This window comes from Synchiropus splendidus, chromosome 16, assembly GCF_027744825.2.
Source record: "Synchiropus splendidus isolate RoL2022-P1 chromosome 16, RoL_Sspl_1.0, whole genome shotgun sequence".
Lineage (NCBI taxonomy): Eukaryota > Metazoa > Chordata > Actinopteri > Syngnathiformes > Callionymidae > Synchiropus > Synchiropus splendidus.
The window spans coordinates 14,416,910-14,439,856 of record NC_071349.1 but is presented as its reverse complement, the minus strand read 5'-3'; the positions used below and the strand labels follow the sequence as shown (position 1 = coordinate 14,439,856).

Below are 22,947 nucleotides of genomic sequence, written 5' to 3'. Positions count from 1 at the left end.
AGAATATCACTGACAATTTGAGACGTTTGTCGCGAGCGAGTGGCTGGACTGAGTCACGTCCATAAGTGAGAGAGTGAAACCCCACGCTGCAGCTCGTAATAAAGGACTTTAATCTTTCATACACTTTGTACAATATATTGACATTCATCTTCGCCGGATTAGTTTCGGAGTCATTAATTTCTGTCTAAAGTTCGGTGGAAAAAGACGAGTACATGGGGTGAATAAAAAGTTGCAATGCTCCATTCATCATCGCCGCTCGCCAAGGAAACAGAATAGTTCAATGAAGTTAAAAGAAAAAAGCTGCCATTTAATTTTGAAATTTAAGCATCAGGTTTGTTGTCTCTCGTCTGTGTTGCCGTGGGAACAGGGACAGCTATTAGCTTTGCATCTCGCAGTGGTCAGTACCTTTCAGAAGTAGCTCTTTCATGGAATTTATTCTAGTGTTCTGTAGGATCTGGGCCCTTGAAGAACCAAAACCCTGACCCTGCTCCACCTGAAGAGCTTCACTTCAGCAGTGAAAGTCGGTCAAGGACGTGTGGTCATAATGATATGACTCCAGCTGAATGTTACATGTTATTTGTGTGTCAGGAGCAATGGTCGGGGAGAGTCATGAAGAAAAGGTCATGATGGAGATCCTGCTTCAGCTCTATATAAACTGTGGTGTTTTGGTTTTCGAGGACCAAATAGGCTCAGTAAAGAGAGATGAATCCAGTGATGCTGTTTCCTCCTCAGAGGATTTGGAGGACGTCGCACGGCACGAAGCCTCTCTTCTTCCCACTCGCCACTCGGATGAAGCCGCTGTGCTCGCCCTCGTCGCTCACACAGATCTGGGGACACAAGAAACGCTGTCATTGGCCGAGTCAGACGGATGCTCCCCTTCAGTCAGAATTTATCAGCAATTTGGCGAGGTGTTCATACAAATCTTGTTTATTCAATGTGTTTCTTCCTTTCTTGAACTTATTCTTATCCGCCTTAAAAGAGGTTTGATTCAGGTGGCGTTCCGGAGGTCAATAGACCGGTAAGAACATCGTGTCACCTGACTGGCTCCGACTTTAACAGGCAGAAAACGTCACAGAGACAATGGTTTCGGTGTGGATGCAATGGAAAGGCTCAAAAATAATAGCAGTGACAAACGTCTTCCTGCTTGAGACAAAAATAAATTCAGACAAATTCGATCAGAAACAAACAAAACTCTGTCGCAGTTCTCATCAAAATAACAGCTATAATGTTTAGTAGTTTGAGCCCAATCTCTTGTTCTGACCCAAAGACCCAAACAATATTTCCCCTCTTTTTAAACAATGTATTGCTTGTTTAGACTTCATCCTTAATCCTCTATTTCCTGGTATTTGTTTCAGTGGACAGAGCTTCGTGGAAGTGTGCGGAGAGTCTTGCAAGTGAAAGCTCTCTCCCGCCCAGTTTCCATCCCCACTGGGAGTTGCATCACTGAGCAGAATTGTGGGAGAAAACGCGGACACTCGAATGGAAAATAAAGACAGAAACTTTGTGTGAGTGGAAAGACGTGATCCTGAGCCTCGCTTCTTCCTGTCGGAGCAGGGCTTAGGTGAAATGGCTGGTGAGTGTGAGAGGGCGAGGGAGGAGTGGTGTACCTGCCCTTCCTTCAGGGTGATCTGCCCTTGTTCCTTGCAGCCGATGAACGTCCGGTGACACCTGAAGACTTGGTCTCCGGCTCGTAGCTGCTGAGCGAAGGCTGCTGGGAAGAACCCGACCCTGTCCTCGATCACGCCCTTGAACACAGAAGTGATGAGGAGGAGACAATGGTGGAGCGTGAGCGCAGTCGGGGACTCAACATGAATCAGCAGCATAAAATCTGATGGCGCCACTATAAGCCATGATCCTGACCAGGACACCTGCGACGCTTCACAGGACAAGTCTGAAAACTCATCCCTAATAAATGATAAAAACCTGAAGAATCAAAATGAGTCCGATTTTGGTTGGAGTAAAAAAAAAATTGCTGCCATTTCCTTTGGGCATAAAATATATATATATATATATAAATAAATAAATAAAAGTTACTCAGATTACGTCAGACACATATAACCAAAGAAAGCAAAAAAAACAACCCCATAGCAAATAAGATTCCTTGTATTTGTTTACTATATTTGCATTATATTTCCATTTCTTGTCATAAAAATATACAAAATTTGATATCAGAAATTATAAGTAAATTTATATATATATATATATATATATATATATATATATATATATATATATATATATATATATATATATATATATATATATATATATATATATATATATATATATATATATATACATGTACATTCAGAGTAGTGGAAACTCTGGCCATTGTGTAGTGAAAAACCTCCCTGAACAAAAGCACACAAAAGCATTTGTTTGCTTTTGTTCAGGGATTCCTCCATGATTGTTGTTGTTGTTATCAACCTAGCTGCCACGTGTCTTGTGCATCACTGTGAGTGAGGACCAGGAACTCCTCCTCTTACAAAGGTTCTGTGTGGTCTGGAGAGCAAACTGTTAAATTAAATTAAATTAAATTAAATTAAATATTTTATACGTTATTTTATATATTTTTTGTTGTAATTAATTAATGTAAAAAAATATGTTAAAGTCCCACCACTAATATATAGATATAAACTACCAATAAGTGAAAGCAAGAGCCAGAACAAGCGTCACAGTGTTGTATTTCGATAATTTCTCATATAAAAATCATTATTTATATATGACAAATTATACTTTTGTTTTCAAAAAAGTTTTGAAGGCATCATTTTTCAAGTAAGTTTCATGAAGACTGGGTTAAAAAAATGCTCTTCTGGAGGGCTATGTGAGGTGCTGCATCCGTCCATGAGAACGGTGTTTACAGTTCAGACTGATCCAGTTGTGCTCTAATGTTCAGGAAAACATCCACTTCTTCTCGTCCTTCATTAGTGCTCATGACTTATTCAGATGAGTTTCCCAACTGCAGTGTTCTCGGAGAAACTCCTCCTGGTCTGTGGCAGCAGGCGCGTGCACGGCCACGTCAGCTGCTGAATTAGTCAACGCGGCAGCTGTTTCTGTTTGCCGCAGCCGGACGAGAACAACAAGTTGAAATGGATGAGGGGTTTGTCCTCGGCCTGGCAGCGGCAGGTTTCCTGTGTCTGCTCTTGTTTTGGTGATTTATTCCCCATGTGTTTGTGTCCTGAGGTGGATGTGACTCGGCTGCTATTCGGGACAGCATCTGTGCTCTTCATCTCCCCACCAGCAGGGGGCTTCAGGCTCAACAACAAAAACATGTCAAAACATGTAAAACATTCAGGTTAGTGTCAAAGGTAAAGAGTGACCTCACTTCCTACCTTCCACCAGTCCTCATTGGAGTCGTCTGCCAGCAGGATTCTGTCTCCAGCTCTGGAACCAGGTAGAACCAGAGAGATGCTTCAGAAAGTGGGACATTCCAAATGATATGATCATATTCAGCCCGCAGGCACCAGTTTCATTAACTGGCCTCTTGAGTCATTCATGAAAAACCACTGAGATGATTCTCCTCCACAAATGGAGCTCAGGATTTTAATTCATTCTTCATCTTTCACACACAGCAACTGTCATTCATCCTATCCCCATCTCATACATCCTTCGCCTCCACCGTTCCACCCACCACTCTCAATACAGATCACTCCATCATCCGCAAACATCATCATCCATGGTCGCTCCCTCTAGAGATGCAACTGAGCCTTGAAATGACTAATAAGTTCACCAACAGCGAAAGCTGCAAAATGTAATTTTCAGAGGGAAGTCATTTCTAATAGTAGAAATAAGGTAAAATTAATCTTCAGCAGCCATTGGTAAAAAAAACAAACAAAAAACCCCTTTTTTTTTTAAATTCATGCAATAGTAAAATGTAATGTAAAACGTAATCTATAAAAAATAAAAAGCTTTTGGTATTTCTTAGAATAGTTTTATATTGGCCACAAAAAATTCTTTTGTACTTCACTGTACTTAAAAAAATGTGGTTTTTACTTTGCTTTTGTCCACACACTTTTCCACACACTTTTCTGCAGCAACATTCAGTATTTTAAGTATTATTGGTGTATTATTGATGACTAATGTATACACAAAATTGTGTATATATATATATATATATATATAGCAAATATACATATATATATATATATATATATATAGCAAAAACAAGCGACTCAACAGGCATTTTGAATGGAGTCATGAACAGAAAATGATCTGAGACAGTGTGTGTGTTCTTGTACTTCTATCTTTATGAGAACCTGTACAAGTTTTTAATCAACAGAGTGACACATTTTGGCAGGTCCTCACTTTGTCAAGCCTCATTTTGAGGGTTAAAACTACAAAATAGCTGTGTTATTATGATTGGGTTTTGGTTCAGAGTCATGGTTAAGTTTAGCCATTTGTTTTAGATGGTTAGGTTTAGGGTGAGAGGCTGGAGAAGGGGCTATGTCAATGTATGTCAGAGACGGTCCTCATAAGATAGGAAGACAAATGTGTGTGTGTGGGCTTGTTTTTACTGCCTCGTGGGGACCAATTCTTGACAACACATGCATGCTTATATTGCTATCCCTGTCTATGTCAGTGAGAAATCCAGTGAGGTTTCTCATTGACATAACCCTTTCCCCGGCCTCTCACCCTAAACCTAACCCTCCAAAACACATGGCTCACCTGAACCAGGAGTCTGAACCAAACTGAAACCTAATCATCATGGCCCAGTTATTTTGAAGTCTCCATCCTCAAATTGAGGTTTGGATCTGTGGAGACCGGCAAAAGGTCCCCACGGGGGAGTGAGAGTCGAGGAGCGCCGGTGACAAACGCTGCCTCGCACTTCTTTTCCCAGACGGTATCGAATCAATCACAGAGAACAGAGGAAGCCAACGTTTTGGAGAGTGAAGCCTGAAGATGGATGAGACATAAATCCAGTCCAGAACCGGAATGATGAACACGCCTGATAGTAATTATGCTCCTTCATTCCGATGAATCTTCACTGACCTTCCTGCTGGAGCTTCTTCATAGTTCACGCTGACTCGTCATTATTCATGTTCATATTCAGTTTGAGATGTCTCTGTTGCATTACAAGCGTTTTCAGAGTCTCCATCATCAACTCCACTCATGAGCAGTCGAGCTGATGTTCCTGCATCAATAGACCATGAAGCTTTTGGCAGCTCCACACATAACACATCACAAATGGTCTGCAGCTGCTGCGATGACACCGTTTCCATAATACAAAACGTGTCTGAGACGGTGGCGAATGTATGTCGCTGTCAGACACATCAGACGGGAAAAAGGAAACTGCTTTGAGTCAACAACGTTTCCTGGACTCGCAGTAGAATGCAGAGCTGCGACAGCCTGTCTCAACACTTCATTGTTGCCAAACAAAGAACAGCAAAAACCAAACATTTTGGAGGAAAAGCAGCGGCTCACGAGCAGGATGAAGATCAGCGAGGATGACTGCGACCGGCCCCTTAAATCATCGACACGTCTTTCACCTCTGGAGGCAACGTTTTGTCCAGTACCTGCCTTGAACTTTACGCCCACTTTCATCGATATTCCACTCACTGCAGGGCTGATGCTATAAATCAGCCTGTTGGCTTCAGGTGGAGCTTTAACTAAAACCTCATCCATCAATAGCTGCATCAGTCCCACTGTCTCTCTCACAGAGAAACTGAGCCACTCCAGCAGCATGTTCTTCAAAAATATGACCAGAAATTTGCTCTAGTTTTCAGTTCCACTCACCTCATCTCCAGGTCGTGACTCTGCTGCGGGGTGAAATTGAACAAGGCCACGTAGGTGTTGAGCTTAAAAGCGTCTCGGTGCATCTGCTCCAGCTGCAAATACACAAACCACGCAGTTCAACCTCTGAAGGGTAACAATAAAATTCACATGGGACCAACGCATTTTTTTCTATTGTCTCTTTTCCGTCTGCTGCCTCTTTGTTTGGTTCACATTGTTCAACTCAGGTCCAGTGTGGAGCAGCTCCCATGGCTACGCAAGCTGTTCCTGTGTGACCACCATCAACGCGAGTGGGAGAGACGGCACCTGCCAAAGAGTTGTCTCCAACACCCGGGGAAACGGGAAAGTGTTGCGAGTGGAGACGAAGAGAAAGGTGTGAGAGCAAGAAGCAGGGAGATGTTTCCACCAGTCTGGTGTCATTCGCACCATCTTATTAACAGAATTAACTCGCTGTGTCCTGAAAAACTCTGCTGCTCCTGCAGAGATAACTCAACTAGACGCTCAGTGAATACATCTGATGCGCTTGAAGAAATACTGATATTAGCATCAATTCGTCCACCCTGTCATGGGTCTGCCCCGGGGCCTCCTCCCAGTAGGACATGTCCAGAATACCTCCATGCCAGGAGCAATCCTACAATGCCACCTCACCGCTTGATGTGGAGGAGCAGCTGTAGAGTCTCTCCAGGAGCTGACACCTTAATTCATATTTAACAAACTATTATTTTTCATTAAAAATGTTTGTGGCAACATCGCTGAACCATTTTAATATTTACTTTAAGAACTTCATTATCAGCCCTCTGTTTCACTCACAATGGATTTTAGGGAGTTTACTCAGGCAAAAATGGGAGCAGATTCTGTTTACACCCGACACAGCATCCATCTGTTAGTGAGCCCGCCAGAGCTATTGAACCCGTCATCTAACAGACAAATGGTCTGTTGCTCCTGCCTGGTCAGATACCGCCATGTTCCCAGAAAATGATCGCAGGCCTGCGTTCAATTTTCGAGTTTTTCCACTGGTCAAAAGAAATAAACTTTGACTGAGTCAACAAGGCTGAGAGTTCGACTCCCACTTACGGACCCAAAGAAGAGAGCTGTTCCTTATCACCTTCTTAGCTCGGGTTGATAAGATATTCCTCAAGCCAGAAGACTTTTCCCTCGCTGGCTTGGATCATCAAGCATTATCGCAGCATTAAAAGAGCTCTGCAGATTTAGTTCCCGTCGTTTGTCTCCGATTTGTCACAGTTTAAAACACTGTTCATCGAAATCAAAGGAGCACAACATAAAAGGCAATGATGAAGACAAGCAGTGGGTGGGTTCTTCTCCTGTCTCTCCACTGAGCCTTTTCCTCTTCGCAAAGAAACTTTCCAAAGACAGCTGTTTCTGACTCATTTCGCGAGCTTGTAGGTTACGTTTTGGCTCTGACAGAGGCTTAACCAAGAGTAGCCAGTCATTATTCAAAATAAAAGGTTTTTCAAAATAAAAGATCATTCAAACTCTGATAATACATAAAACTGAAATAATGATTTATTATTTATTGTGCAGCCTGGTATCAATTGATCCACACACCTATACCGGCCCCTGACCTGGGGGTTGAGGACCGCTGTTTTAGAACATCAACATGGGACGTCCATAAGCCGTTACAAACACAATCTTACCGGATATTCCGCTTTTCCTTCAGTCAGCAGGAAATGCTCCATCCCATTCTCGAACACTGTGAACACTGAAAAGACACAAAGCCACAGCAGAAACTTCAATGTATGGCACTATAGCCATGGAAAAAAGTTTCCAACTCAACATCATAATCTGACTTCTGCGGCCACATCAGGCTACAACTCTGTTCTAGGTTATTGGCCTGAAATGTCCAGTGGTGACTGTAAACCAGACCAGAGCAAAGTGCAGCCCTCTTGAGGTGAGGGAAGGGAACTCTCAATATAACCTGCTAGTTATTAGGACTTCATTTTTGTCTTTTAATTAGATTTTTTCTTGTGTTCTTCTTGTCCCTGAATATAAAAATAAAACACATTTTAAAAAAAAGTACTTTTCAGTCAGGTTGTGTCCATCGGTCTCGATTGATTTACATTTAAATAAATATTATTGAATATTTAATACATTAATATTTAAAAAATAATAATCTTATGACCTAATCACACTTGCAACATTGATCTCTCCCAAGTTTTCCCATCTTATCAAAGCTCCACAACCCTTGTTTTTTCCGTGTTGACAGCCCCTCACAACAGTCCCTAAGTTCAAACCGATCACCACCACATTGAAACCGAGCTCCACAGTTCAGACACTCACCATCATCACTTTGTTTCCTCGACAGGTCCTGCCTACTGCAGTGAGCAACCACTTCCTCTGGAACCTTGTCCAAGTCGCTGGTCTGCAAACGACAGGCAGATAAATACAGGAGCATGAAACAGACGTGTTGCTGTTGTTGTGTCCTCCACCATGAATTATCATTGCGCCCCACTGAGCTCTGCAAGGTCTCCCTGACACACATCCATGTCCCAACAGCTGCTCAGGACAACCCAATCTCCAGCTGACATCATGGGTCGTGTGCACAGGTCTAGACTGCTGACAGGAGCGGCGGACTCTGTCGACAGCTTCACACACAGGAGGTGGACTCGACCTATCAGTTCAATTCATCTGAAGTGTGGTAACATGAGCGTTCAGCATCTCCTCTCAAGATTCCTGAGTCCAGGCTGCCTTTATTGGTAGTGTGTATTTCTATCATCTGACAGTATCAGCATGAAGAATCTCAGCAGCATATCTGTGCTTAAAGCAGAACCAGTTTTCAGGGGCGCAGAGCATCGACCATCTTAACCACACAGAACTGAAGCAGGCTCCACAATAGACCTCAAATAAGGAAGGAAATCAGGTTCAATTTTCAATGCAGACAGTGAGTCTTACTGAATTCCTGTGTGGAGACTCAGAGCCGCTGGCTCTCTTCGCCTTCTGCGCTAGCGACGTCCCAAACCTCAGGGCCTCATAGACCGGGTCCACTTTGTTGCCACAGGCTGAACAGAGAAGAAGCATGACGATAAGATCTGCATTGTTTTTCCATCGTAGATCGACCTTACCGATCGGCATAACCTCTTTGATGCAGCCGTACTGCTCCTGGATCAGCAGAGGGGAGCTGTAGTATCGGCGGAATCCTTTCGGCTGCAAGAAAACAACATCTTTAAATTCAGATCACAGATTTTGTTTTAAAGGCCATAAATATTCATGGTGTTTATTAATATCACCGACGGACCTTTTAAAGTAACCCACAATCCGAATCATGGAGGATGGAGTTTGTACTTAGGAGAGCTCAACAAACAACACATGTGATATAAATAGCCAGAGAGGCAGAGTGAGAATGGACCGGAACACAGATGTTGATGTTTACTACATGACGTCAGACTGTCCACCCTCTGATGCCTTCACTCACCAGTTCCTTGATGAATTATTCCCAACCTTAAATATAGAAAAAGAGTCCGATTGAGAATCCCTGGCCATTACTCACTTACTGTCAGCTCAAGCTTTTTGTTTTTGATCTCGTGACGCAACACTGCGCTTCAAAATATCCAATAAAAGCAGGCCAGTTCTGGTGAGCGCTCTACAGAGCAGCAGCCTGTTGCCACAGATTTTATTAGATTTGTTGTGGATTCAAATGGGAGGAATCTGCTTCACTCATCAGATCTGAATTATTCTTCGCTCTCTGACACTTCACATGATGAGCAGCTATAATAAGCAGCCCTTCAGCTCTCGCTTTCAAAAAGAGAATTTAAGTGCCAGCTTCATATACTTTTATTGGTATTTTTACGTTCTTTTTTCACTACAACTGAGACAGAAATGAAACTGTGTTTGTGTCGATAAAAACAAATGTTGATCATTAGCTGACAAATGAGGCATTTAGGGTGAGTAACAACCTGAATCATTCGCTCACCGCGGCTCAGCGGACGGTGACATGGAATGTTTATAGGAGTGTCAAATCTAATCTCACAGATCGTACATTATCCCGACATGAAGATTAAATATTCCACAGAATTCAATGGCTAATTGAGCTGCAAATTGCCTGGAGTCCAAGGAGACGATTTCTTAACTTCAAACTTAAAGTTGGTTCAGCATTATAATACTATTTTTATCCTGATTTTTATCCATATCACTTCATGTTTCAGCATTTTGAAGAAGACCGGATTAAGGGGGAACAAAAACAAATTGAATTATCATGCACAGGAAAACTACTGAACCATCCAACTAAAGATGAATTCATTTATTTACTTGGGATTCTCAAGCCAAAGCCAACAAGCATGACTACACTGCTGTCCAAGTATAGAAGCTGTTGAATTTAGATTTGCACTCCACTGGGAAAACTTTTTATTCCTGACCTCTGGACTCCATTTTCCACCCGGATTATTTCTCCAGGCTCCCTCCCTCCAGACATCCAGAGGGTCCACATACCAACAGGAACTATTGTGGCTCTGTTTCATGTGCTGAACCTCACCGATGAGAGCTCTTATTTGTCACCTGATTCATGGGGATATTTTTAAATCCAGAGATCTTTTTAAAATTCACGAGTTCTAATCCGCAAAAAAGAGAACTAATGAAGGGTTATGATCAAGACTGCAGAATCACAACGCGACACAATCACTCTGATCTGATTCTCCTCATCGGTGGAATGATGCAAATGTAAATGTACCAAAATGGCGGGTGTCATTGTCCGCAGCTCTTTACTTCATTAGGTCTTCTGCACCCGCTGCCATCCAATCACAAATGCCTGCCAATGTTCATAAATGAAACAGAGATAAATGTTCACTTGAACCTGACCGCCTCTCAAAAACTACTCAGGACTTAAGCAAACTCATTTTTTAAAAGTCATTAACCACTATTTTCTTTAATGTGAAATATTGCCTGTCAAGTTTTTTAGCTGAAGGTCAGGGAGTTTTTTCATCATTCAACTGGGTGCAACTTTTAGAAAGGCATATTTTCAGCGGAGCATTTGACATAGCTATACTTGCCCTGCCATACAAAGTATTATCCAACGAAAAAGGTTAAAAAAAATCAGATTTCACTTGTTTCAGTTGATATTTTTCAGAATATTATACATTAGGGTTCTCAAACTCACGGCCTTCGGGCCATTTGTGGCCAGGCAGATGCAGTTCCATGGTCAAACTATAGCATGAGTGAGGCCCCAACAACACAGTCCTTTTTGTTCAATGTGAGTCTGTTAGAAACCACTGAGTAAGTATATTCCTCAAACATAAAAGTAGCTGCTGATATATTGAGTTTCAATCTATTACTCAAGTGGTGGAAGGGTCAATCCATTCAGTATATAACCCAGGCCCCTGTGAGGCCCAGCCTCACCAAAACTTGACCCTGGTGGCCCCCCATTCCCTTGAGTCTGAGACTCCTGATGTTCATCCATGTGTTTTGGATGATATTAACTCAATATTAAAATGTACATGAGCTGTATGAATGCATATTTATGGGCAACACAAACGCCAGTATAATAAGTGTAGTAAGGCCTGAATACAAACAATAAAATCGTGGCAAAATCCTGAGAGTAAGTTGTGTGAAACTGTGCAACTCAAAAGGAGATTAAATGAAAAATCACATCTGGCCATCAGTTCATTGTTCCAAACCCAAAACAACAAAGCAGTGGAATCCAGGTGGCAGCGGTGAATTTGCCTGCTGTTACCTTTTGTAATTGCCAGCAGCAGTGGGAGGTGGGGAGGGGTCAGCACACTGCGCTGGTAAATGCTCCGCTTCACTCCAATTATGTAAGACACAGACTGACAAAGTGATGATATAACTATTGTGAGGGTGATGACGAGGACGGATGTTTGTCACAGATGTACCGGCACACTCACACGTCGGAGTGTGAGGAGTCTGAATCAGCACATTCTGGTGAGAAACACTCAAATGGCCCGGGTGAAAACGGGATGTCAATTACGGTTGTTGTGACACTGACCCTGGCGGCTTCGTCGCTGAAGCTGAGACAGCCACAGCGTCTGTGTGGCTTGAGCATTAGCATGGATGGGATCAAAAGCCAAGAGGCTCTCACCAGTTTTCCCATGCAACGCTGCTGTCCCACTCCGTTCTCACATTTATGATGGAGGCTCATCTTACAGGCTTTGCAGCGCAGACCGTGTTTCGCAGTGTTCCCTGCCAGGAAGACCACGTGCTTGGCTGTGGTACCTGCAACACGCAGACAGGAGAAAAAAAGTATATATCACTGGACTCAGAATAATTTCCATGTGTTGGTTTCATCTTTGCAAAACAAGTTAGACAATATTAGTTGGTGATTTAACTCAAAACAAATACAGGTTTTCCACCATAAACAATACATGTTTCATGATTGTCTTCAATGGAAGGAGCCAGTGGAGTGAAGAAAAGACGGAAGACTGAGATAAAAAAAAAAAGACTACGAACAAAGAACCTTTGTTTGCTGAGTAGCTACGCGGTAACGTTAATTCATTCACATGGTAACAATGAAATCAGTGATCAGCTGCAGTGCTCAAAATGAAACAAACCTTTTGGCGCCAGGAAGAAGCCAAGAAGAAAATATGAAGGCAAATAATCCTATTCATTTGAGGTTAATTAAAGGTTAAATCGAACCAGAATGAAGGCGACTTTAAAAACTATTTCACATTTTTCAGTTGTCGTGAGCAATTACTGCTCACAAAGGTCACAAACTATCACTGCACACACACCAAGCTATTTTTTCAATGGGTGTGAAGGTTACGCTCAACCAGCTGAGCAACAGTGGATTTGAATTGCACATGAATTTTGGCACCAGGCTGCATCCTGACTACCAACATCACGCTCCGTTATCTGATGTCCACATGGATCAGACCTGATGCCGCAGGACACGTTCAGCCCTGTGACGCACACATGAGGTCAAAGCACAGCGCGTGTTTCAGTCGCAACTCTTGGGTTTGTTCTCATCTCTCAACATTCACATTGCAGCCAGAGTAGTTCAACATCTTATTTTCCCTCCCGAATTTAAGGATGCTTTCCTTATAACTTTTAAACTATAAGCAATAAAGTGTTAAAGTGCTTAATAATGAGGTGAATAAATAAATGTACACAGTTTGGACAGAAGAATTTGTTCAACACTGTTGTGTCCAGTCCAGCATCCCACAGCTCTTGACCCCTGACCTGTTTCTTTTATTGGTCCCTTCCGTTTCAAAGCAGAACCATTCAAACTTCCCCTCCATTTTCTCCTGTATGTTCCGACTGATATTTGGGTTTCATTCTTTGTTTCCACTCGCACCTGTTGCGCGTCTCTCTTGACTGGAGCGAACTCACTGAGAAACCCACCGTTGTGCTCTTACAATTCTGCACTACCCTCACATACTCATGACCACCTCCCAGACTGTAGCACACATCCTCTCTGACCACTGTCTCAGACTTTCTGTCGCATCACAAATCACTGCATCATCCGCTGTTACAGTGTCATTCCAGTAAGATGGAGGTTCCTGAAGGCAAACCAGATGAGAAGCACAGACCCATTTGTTGTAATCAGGCTTCATCCTTTCCTTCTTCTAGGCATCCGTTTTTACATGCAGTTAGATCAGAGGTGGGCAGTTAAATTTCCTAAAGGGCCACATTATAAACTGTAACTGTTGTGAGGGGCCATCACGCCAAAAGACAGGCTGCAATGACTACGAACCGTGACGGAAAAAAAATCTTTAGTAAAGAGGGGGAAACGAGCCATAGTGTAGCCATAGTGTAAATATGTCATGAAAACTACAAAAAAATTTTTTACATGCATTTTATTTGAATAGAAATCATAATAAAACTATGGACCAAACATCGAAGATAAAAGGGCAATTTATTAGAAAGCATATTTTGAATTTTCTTTCAATGAATTTTGAGGAAAATACATAAATGACAAACGAAAAGAAAAAACAAAAATTTTGTCATGAATGTGTATTTACTGTTGAACTAGTACTGACTAAAACGGAAACAGGACGAAAAAAATGATCAGTTGTATAGTTTAAGTCTGACCTCACGAAATATATAAAGAAAAGTGTCATCAATCTTCACAGAAACCTGCCTGTTAAATAAGAACAACCTGATTTATGTGGTCATTTCCCAGCCTGGGGTCAATAAAGAGAATCTATCTTTAAAGTGAACACACAACTACATGTTTATTCTGAGTGATGAGTCAGCATTTAAAAGCACAATAATAATTCCAAACGATTTCCACTGGTGTCATTTCTGCCAATGTAATATTTCACAATGACACAAATCCATAACAATTCATAAAGGATGGCGATGAGGTGGCTCAAAACACTCTTCTTAAAAGAGAATGACGCACCCTGTGCTCTCGTGTTTGTTTTTGACAGTTGAATTCATAGATAGGTGAAGCCTTCTACTCCCTGTTTAGTGTGAGAAATAAAAGGTCCTCATTTGCCTACAGTGGAGGAACCTTGTTCTTAGTTAGTGTGAAGCCAGTTTTTTGTGGTGGTGATCAGTCACCCATCATTAATCTGAACAAGAGAGGACGGGGTGATTAGACACTGGCAAGAGTGCTGTTACGTCGCAGTCTGGCAGAGTTGAACCTCATCGATTAATCCATAAGCACGTGCCTGGCTTGGCCCCCCACTCCGAGTGTGTGCGTGTGAAAACATGGACATGGAGCAGCATCATTGATCGTCCTCTGTCGGAGTCCAAATGGATGTAAGGTGTCACAAAGTCCAGGTCTGGATAAACACAATCTACGGTTCAGTTTGAGCAGCGCCGGCGAAACCAAACCCACCTGATCCTTCATCACTAAAGCCAACTCTTATCTGGCCTCTTCAAACAAGACGGAAATCACAGCCTCTTTCTGTAACACGAACGCGAACCTGATCCTCAGAACCCGACGGAAAGCTTGGACCTGTAATGCTCATGAAGAGGTCTCGTGTTGCTTGACTGAACATCACTGCCACACTTTGCTACACTGAGACAGAAACCAGAAACGTGAGCTTGGCTGGGATCGGTCAGACATCAACAACAGCTCTGTTCACAACACAACAACCCATCTACTTTAGAACCTGATCAGGCCACGTTTAATGAGACCGCCGGGTTTTTCCTCTCCTATCAGATCAGCAAAGACTTTTTCTTAAGTCTATGTCTTAAGTCCATGACTTTTTTTGAATGTCACTAAAGTGTTTTATCGTTTTTTAACATTTCAGCAGAAGGTGTTTCTGTTAAACCTGTGGTATCTCTTTCCCACACAGTCTCCGGTCCCTGGCGTCTCCCTGCCCACAGCTTCCACTCCTCGACACATTGATCCATTAATCCAACTTGGTGAAATCCCCACCTCCAGATTTTCAATGGAAATAATCTTTGTCTTGACCCCGCCACGGTCCCAGCCTCCACCACAACGCAGACTGCGCTAATTGCTCCTCTACATAGATGTAGATGCGCCTGGAGAGTTGGGTATTGGAGTCCAAGACTGGAAACTGCCTTCCTGCAGAGAAGCTCATCTGTTCATGCCTGCTTGAGAAACATGTTTTAGGAGACAGTCTATTTCAGTCGCTCTTTACTTAGTGGCTTCCTACATTAAAAAGTAACCAAACAAATGTCAAATGATGTATTGATACTTCAATGCCTTGATTTTTATAAATGAGTTAAAGAAAGAATAATAATTGATGGGATAAAAACTTTCTTTTGCAGACAAGACTTTTCAGAGCAGATATCTTAAACCATGATGTTGGGGACTAAATTAAACTGAAATACTTCAGGTTTGAAGCTTAAATAAATGTTAAACTTGTGGGGTTAGATTCAACTTAAATTTATCATTCAGTTGTCAAATATAGAAATGCGATTAATCGCGATTAAATAATTATGAACCTTCTAAGCGCTGTATGCACAAGTCATCTAGGAAACTTGACCCTCCCTGAAACTCTATTTCCTGCGCAGTTTTGCATCTCCGATAACAGCACTCTTCCATGCCACATCGACCTATCACATGCAAGATATGGATATCCACAATGTTTTGCCTGAAAGCAAATATGGAAACCAGTGTAAACAATTATGGCACTATACGGGCACAAATGATCGGAAATGTAGGGCCTCCAACCTTTTCAGTTTGTCAGTTTAGGGCGCCCCCTAGACGCCCTGATGCCTCTCAAGCTAAAAGCCTGCTCCATGGTGTGAAAAGTTATTGTCATGGTAAAGACATGTAAAATAAGTTCTCAAGTGTTTTGAAGGTCTTGTTGGCAGCTCTGGACCTTGTCTCTCCGGGGACCTAGGCTGGAAGAAGTCAAGCTTAGGTTGAGTCCCCAAAGAGCGCAGCATCCACTTCACGTGTGACAGGAAGTAATACGTGTGGTGAACCTGCAACCTAATCTCCAAATGAGACACCACAAGTGTCGACACATGCAAAGTGAGAACTGGAATTGCAGGGGAAGGACTGGAGTGATTCTTTTCGCATTAGTATTAGGTCAGTATTTGTCGAAAATTCTTGGAACTGCTCCTGAATTTCAGCTTGAAACACGGCTGTTCAATAATACATCATCAGATGAATTGGTTATTTTAACTCTCTGTGATACAGCTGTTAATATTTTATTCTTTACAACGCACCATCTAAATGATATTTCACACCCTTGATTTCTTTACAGAGATGTTTATTTAATGAGCAATTTGCAGGAAGGACCTGAGATCAATATCCCTGCACCAACCTTCACTCCTGTACGTGCGAGGTCCAAATTCGATTTGCAGCTCTAAACAATAACAGCTGCTCTTGGAACCAACGCAATGCATCGGTGAATAATTTAAGAACAATGAGGCAGTGAATAATTCTGAAATATTTTTCATAAAATTACACTTTCACTGGTATAGTCAAGCCCTTCAAGCTTCAGGAGGCACCATTTTTGTTTGAGTTTGTGAGGTGCTGTGATCTTCTGTTCAACCTGTGACTTCCCCCACTGTCTTTCCTAACCATCTGACCTACACAGTCCACACCATACATCTATAAGTCTTTCATATTTCATATTTACTATTCAACTTTTTCATCTAGTGAATGGAAACCTCCGCTGGGCTTACAGTCTCTAGTTCAAGAGTCATTATTAAAATGATAGGAAAAAGCATAACACATCTGATGTGAATCCCAGAAATGATCAGCAGCACAGAGATCCAACTTGTCGTTTTGTTCATGACACATTGGATTTTTGCAGATTGTTATGTAATTAAGGAGACGCTTGTAGGAAGAAGGTGGGTGTTTAATATTTCCAGTCCGCCTCTTTGTTTGTCATGTTTGTGTTAATGTAGTTGACACTTATTAGGGAAAGGCAGATGAGGGAGTGTGGCTCCTTCAAAATCCCTTTGATTCTGAATTATGATTTGTGACGTTTCAAAAGTGAAACATCTTATGAAACCTTTGGTCAAAATGAGATCAGAAATTCAATGCACTTAATACTGAAAAATCATGGAGGAAATTCTTCATTATTTAGACAGCAGGAACGGGTCGACCTCTGAAAAATCACTGTTCCAGTTTTCAGGGAAAAAAAGTTTCTCAATGTGAGCTGCAATCATTTGTGTTCATATTTGTGCACATGCATGTGCTGCCCTCCTCAGTGACAGGGGTGAGTCATAATAGCAGACCAACCCTCCAAGACCACTTCTGTCACCGGCGGTTTGTACACACACACACCTCTGCACTCACTTCTCTGCACCATGAAAGATAAAGTAGAGGGCAGAATATTTATCTTCGCAGATGGACCAAAGAGCGCTGCTCTTTATATCTTCATTACCTGCCCGAGACAATGGACACACCTCACTGCTCAGGAGAATCAGAACTGACACTGATCTACCTTTGGAGAGAAGCTGACCCAGAAAGAAAAGTTTTCCTTGACTTGTTCAGACAGAAAATAAGGGTATTTTCCCGTTCTCTTTGAAAAAAACAATCACTTAGGTCAGAGCTACTTCGGGTTCTGACTTAGCGCTGTAATATTGTCTCTGTTCCAGTTGTGTTCCGCTGTAGCATTTTCCAGTTGGAAAGTGGGACAATCCCCAACCTAAGTACGGTCCAAGATGGCTTGCCTGAATGTAAAAGGAAATAAGGAACTACACTTAAAAAAAAAAAAAAAAAAAAAAAAAAAAAAAAAGGTTTGTGTTTCGACTTTATCCTGGGGTTTGGGAGTGTTTTTATTAAGAAGTGGCTTATAACCAGACAAGGCACATGCTACCATCACTTTCATGGATGTCACTATCTTCTTTTCCAACTTGGATATTGTTCAAGCAATAGACTTTCTAACACACACAACTCACATTGAACAAAAAGGGCTCATGCTATAGCTGGACATCAAGTGGCAGGCCACGGAACTGCATCAAGCGGGCCACATATGGCCCACGGGCCTGAAGTTTGAGACCCCAGGCTTAATCTATCTCTCAAAATGACAGCTCATATCTCCTGTATGCAACAAAAATTGGGTTGTGTTTTGGTAGTTAATAAATCCAACATGCAGTCTCCTCGGCCTTTCAAGAGTCTAATCCTGGTCCACAAGGAGAGACTGCACCTTTCCTCAGACTTCAGATATCTGGTCCAAACGACACGTAGATAAGCACAGAGAACAGGGCACGGATTTAACTCGGAATTAAGGAAGGAGTTTGACTGGATCAAAAGCAGACCACAGCTGCTAAAATAGCTGTTCCCCTAACCACACAGCCACATTTAAGTCGAAACACACACGGATAAATGTGCTCCGGAGCTAATTTGCACTAAAAATACTCTTGCTGTTGTGATAAATAGCCTGGAAAAAACTCATTAAATACTTTTCACCACACCGTGGAGACCCTTTGATTATAATCGATAAAGGTTATTTGAGATCAACATAAAAAACGCTTTATGATTCAAGAGTCTCTATCTTTATCGAAGGCGTTTTTTTCTGTCGGCTACTCTACAACATCACTGTGAATATGGTGTTAATACTTTGCTGGCCTCATGATGAACAGACGTCTTAATCTTAATATTTCATGTTGAAATTTAAAGTTAAAAGGTCCTGAATAAAGTTGATATCTTTCTGCTTTATTGTGGTTTTATGAAAATGCCCTCCATGATGACACAAAGTGAGGACTAAAATCAGTTGGTAAAAATTCATCTGACCATCTGTGCACCAATATAGACTGGGATAAACACATGAGTGTAACAAAGCTGCACTTGTGTGTTTCTGCAGCACCGAATGTGGCAAAATTTCTAAAGCTTCATCAAGAAAGGTTGCATCTAAAAAAGGTTACACATGATTACTTTTTCCTTTTTTCACTGTCACATTTAAGGCGTGCGGATCCATACCTACGATCATGTGGTTGCAGACGTCGCAGAAGGTGGGCTTCTTGAAGATGTGTTCCATGAAGCAGTGCCCGGCCGAGTCCACCTGCATGGGGTTGCGTGAGTGGGGGCGTGATGTGGGCGGAGGAGCGGAGGGGATGGCCGGCGGCACCGGAGGGATGGGGAGGCCGGAGGTGTGCGGCGGCGCCATGCCGATGTTGCAGAGGTGGCCCGTGCTGCTGCTCACGTCCGACAGCAACTCCGTCTTGGTGTCGTTGCTGCTTCGGAAGAAGTTGTCAGCGCTCTTGCTGCGGATGCTTTTAGTCTTGAAGGACAGCGAGCGTTTGAGCCTCTGCAGCTAGAAATAAAAGACGGAGAGAAAAATGATTAACAAAGCCCAGATGGAAGACAAATTTGAGACCTTTAAAAGTCCTAAATTAATTGCTGTTGAACTCCCACACACTGCAGGAAAACATCGCAGCATCCATTTCCTCTGCTCCCGCTTAATAACGGCGCTGGATTTATGGCCGCTGCTTTGGGCAACTTATTACTGCACATTGTAAAAGCCAGCACTTCCCACCTGGAAGCTAATGTGATTCCCTGGTTTGAGCGATGGCTCACATCAACACTATTTTGCACACGCTGCTTTGCCATTTATGACCAGGGACTCCATCAATGTCTTTAGACTCGTCTTCTATTATATTCATATTCATAATCCTTCTGTCCAGCATCCCATTAAACCATTTCCTCCCTCCATCAAACAAGTTTCTGTCAAAACAGCACAGAGTCAGGTAGAACTCCCACTGAGCTGAGGCATTATGTTAATGCTTCTTTTCATTTTTAATTCCTCTGCCAAGTCAAGCTGACAGTCCCATAACGCACTGCAACTGAACTGAAGTTCTTAAAAAGCTCACATAAAGGTTTAAACAAATTAACCAAGGTCACTTTGACAAAAAAACTGCTGATGTCCCAAAAGTAAGAAAACCTGCATCAATTTTACTTGTCTTCCAACACTTGATAGATCACAGAGGAAAAAGCAAATATTGAGTTCACAAGTGCCGACAAAGGCGTCAGACTCTTCGCCCTCATTGTTTGCGCTTCCTAGACACTTAACCGACGCCACAGCCAAATGACTACTGACTCACTGACTACTACTGAAGGAGTTTTTCCTCAATAGGAAACAGTCATAACATAACAAGTCCGGTAGCTTCTCTACTTGTCACGTCTGCGTTCAAAAATGAAGCGGCATGGTGAATGAGGGAAGCAAAATGGATAAGCAAAATCTATTTCAACTTATCGCCTATATGGGACGCAGATTGCTTAAATATGGTGAGGAAATGGTTTGTTTCAAGAGTTGAGACTTTGGCTCATGCAAGGACCATGAGTGAGCGCTGTACAACTTAAAGTCTCACCTTTCGCTTGTGGTGTTCAGGCCTCACAGTGTTCTTGAAAAAGGAATAAAACACAAACATGACTTTACTAAATGTGCAGCTGTGTGAGGAGCTCCCTTTTATAAAAGAAAAAAACTCTGATGCATTCCCCTAAACTAAGTGTTCAATATTGTGCTACTCACTAGTTGTCTGAGCAACATGTGACCCACATAGATCAGAAAGTGCCCCGGGCAGGTTTGCATTTCTGTCACACAGCCTACTTTCATCCCCATGTACATTTTTATCTGAGTTTTGTCTTATTACACATATGTGCGACTGTTCAAGAACATGAAATTATAATACTTCCCTCTTTGCCTTTCGATATTTCAGTATAGGTATAATCTGAAATGATAAAATATACAAACATATGTTTATAAATATTTTGTGAACAGACTATTCCAAAATGGTGACTTAGTTATTTCAGATCTATTTATACAGATATTTGAGATTTGCACATTCTTTAAAGTGATTTAATTTACGAGTAAAAACACATTGTTCAACTAAAGATCAATATATTTCAAGACCAGCAAGCGATTTGAAAGTAGTTTTAGAGCTCAGATGCCTAATAGTTATTGACAACAAGTGGCATGGAAAAACACAAAATCTTCAGTATAGTCAAGCCTTTTATCTCGCCGAACCTCTGTATTTGGTGACATGATCGCAATGATCATGATGGATAAAGGAGATAGTTATATTGTGTGGACAGTGAGGGAAACAGGGCATTGCTGTTTAAAGTACCATTTTGAGAGAAAGATTGTTTTGGACACTGGAAATGTTAAAACATAATGGGAACATCTTTGCTGTAATGTGTTTTATGTTTTTATATATATCTTATAATATTCTGAACACACACACACATTTAGAAACACAAAACTGACTGTAACACAACAGAGACAAAACAAAAGAAAAAGAAAAAAATGACTCACAGCAACACACAACACAACACAGAGGACCTCACACAGACACTAGCTTACCCAAAACACTGTTTAATTACAAGTACTGTTCTTCACTCTGCTCCTTTTCTCTCTCGAAATGTAACAATAAATACTGACTGAAGTGTATGCAAGCTAACAATGATGAAACCACCTGATAGAATAGTAATACAGAGGCCATATAATTTTAGTATGAGAGGAGACTGAAATAAACGTTCATTCAGTTCATGTTGTGTAGCGTTTACTTCGCCATCTTGAAACTAAAATAGAGAAATGTTAGATAACAGACAAGCTTTTCACATTTGAATTCAAGTCCTTGTCTATTATAGGTTTATGTCACTATTTAAATGAGTATTTTTTCAGGTGCATCGTAGGCTAATAACATGCTAAATTAGCACTTCAAATATATGTTTTTTAGAGCTGTTCGTTTGCAACATGTTTTGCAGTCCTCTGCTGATATTCCTATTAACTATGTGTTAAAGTCATAAAGCATAATAAGCAAAGAGTTTGGCGCCTTTCGGAGTTAGTTTTGTTGCAGCGTTGTTATTTTAAATAAGTCAAAACTACCAACCTTGGTTTCCGGTTGGCTGGCGGTCGCCGTCGGGGATTTTGGAGTCTCATCCTGGTCCCGTTCCTCTTCTTTGCCCCCGCTTTCGTTCTGAACCACGCCGACTGGTGGTATCATGCTCGCTGTTCTTGCCCAAACTAAAGCCTCAGAGTTTGTTCTCCTCTACATCGTTTCCATTCCTCGACTGTCAGCGTGACCCACAGATCCGCCGCTGCTTGGGATGACGAGGAGGAGGATGATGATGATGAAGAAGGTGAGAGTTGACGGCGATTCCCGTCCACGAGCGTTTGTAAGAAAGTGGAAAGTTTGTCGTCACCACGCTGAGAGTTGCTTCATCGTCTGTGAGTGACGAGATTTCTCCAAGACAACAACGCGCTGTGATGGGCGGAGTGATGAGAGGAGGAGAGAGAGAGAGAGAGAGAGAGAGAGAGAGGAGAGTGGGAAGGAAGAAAGCAGAGAGGATGGTGACAAGAGAAAGTCAAGAAAGAAAGAAAGCAAAGTGAGGGCGTTGAAAAGAATATTAAAAGGGACGATGAGTAAATAGAAGAGTGGGTGACAAAACATTTGAGGGAAATTTGAGAAGAAATGAGTGACGAAATGGACAACGCAAAAAGGAAAATGCATTCATTCATTCGCAACCTGGGGTTTGGTAGTCTCATAATAATAATAATAATAATAATAATCCCAATAATAATCCCAATAATGCTAGACATGTATGGGAAAACACAAGGGAAAATGAGGAGTGACAAGGTTGATAGAAAGGATGAAGTGGGGAGAAGAAAAACAGAGGAATAGAAAGGTGATGGAGGTGAACAAAGATGGTCAAAGACGAGAAGAAATGAAGGGAAATAAATACCTTGTAAAGGCAGGAAAATGATTTCATTCAAGGATGAAGGGGTGGTAAGAAAGAAAACATTGGGAAAGAAGATTTTAAAAGAGACTGATTTAGAAGAGATTTAAAAAGGCGAGATGTAAGAATAGAAACAAGAGGATGAAGAATGTTGGGGAACATAGGCATGAAACAAGAATAGTCTTCTAAAGGAA

At 41.8% G+C, this 22,947-nt stretch overlaps 1 protein-coding gene across 3 annotated transcripts; it reads right to left on the bottom strand.

Annotated features, from left to right (window-relative positions):
- Positions 1-102: 102 nt before the first annotated feature.
- Positions 103-22,287, bottom strand: stac (SH3 and cysteine rich domain). 3 transcript variants are annotated; one of them, XM_053845774.1, is made up of 12 exons: positions 21,907-22,284; positions 20,386-20,418; positions 18,998-19,331; positions 11,777-11,910; positions 8,811-8,892; positions 8,641-8,747; positions 8,029-8,110; positions 7,386-7,450; positions 5,734-5,825; positions 3,333-3,384; positions 1,608-1,745; positions 103-827 (listed from the first exon to the last, which is right to left on the bottom strand). In XM_053845774.1, exons 1-12 carry the CDS (start codon positions 22,018-22,020, stop codon positions 729-731), a joined length of 1,332 nt encoding a protein of 443 aa, XP_053701749.1. In that variant the 5' UTR covers positions 22,021-22,284; the 3' UTR covers positions 103-728. The 3 variants fall into 3 exon arrangements, with proteins under 3 accessions (XP_053701749.1, XP_053701751.1, XP_053701750.1); XM_053845776.1 differs by lacking the exon at positions 20,386-20,418 and having other exon boundaries at positions 21,907-22,283; XM_053845775.1 differs by lacking the exons at positions 103-827; positions 1,608-1,745 and adding an exon at positions 2,273-3,248 and having other exon boundaries at positions 21,907-22,287.
- Positions 22,288-22,947: the final 660 nt, after the last annotated feature.

Coding starts and splice junctions, on each gene's coding strand:
- stac (XM_053845774.1), bottom strand. CDS start 22,020: ATGATACCACCAGTCGGCGTGGTTCAGAACGAAAGCGGGGGCAAAGAA. Junction 20,419..21,906: donor CCAGCCAACCGGAAACCAAG/GTTGGTAGTTTT, acceptor TCCTTTTTCAAG/AACACTGTGAGGCCTGAACA. Junction 7,451..8,028: donor GAGGAAACAAAGTGATGATG/GTGAGTGTCTGA, acceptor GTGTCTTTTCAG/TGTTCACAGTGTTCGAGAAT.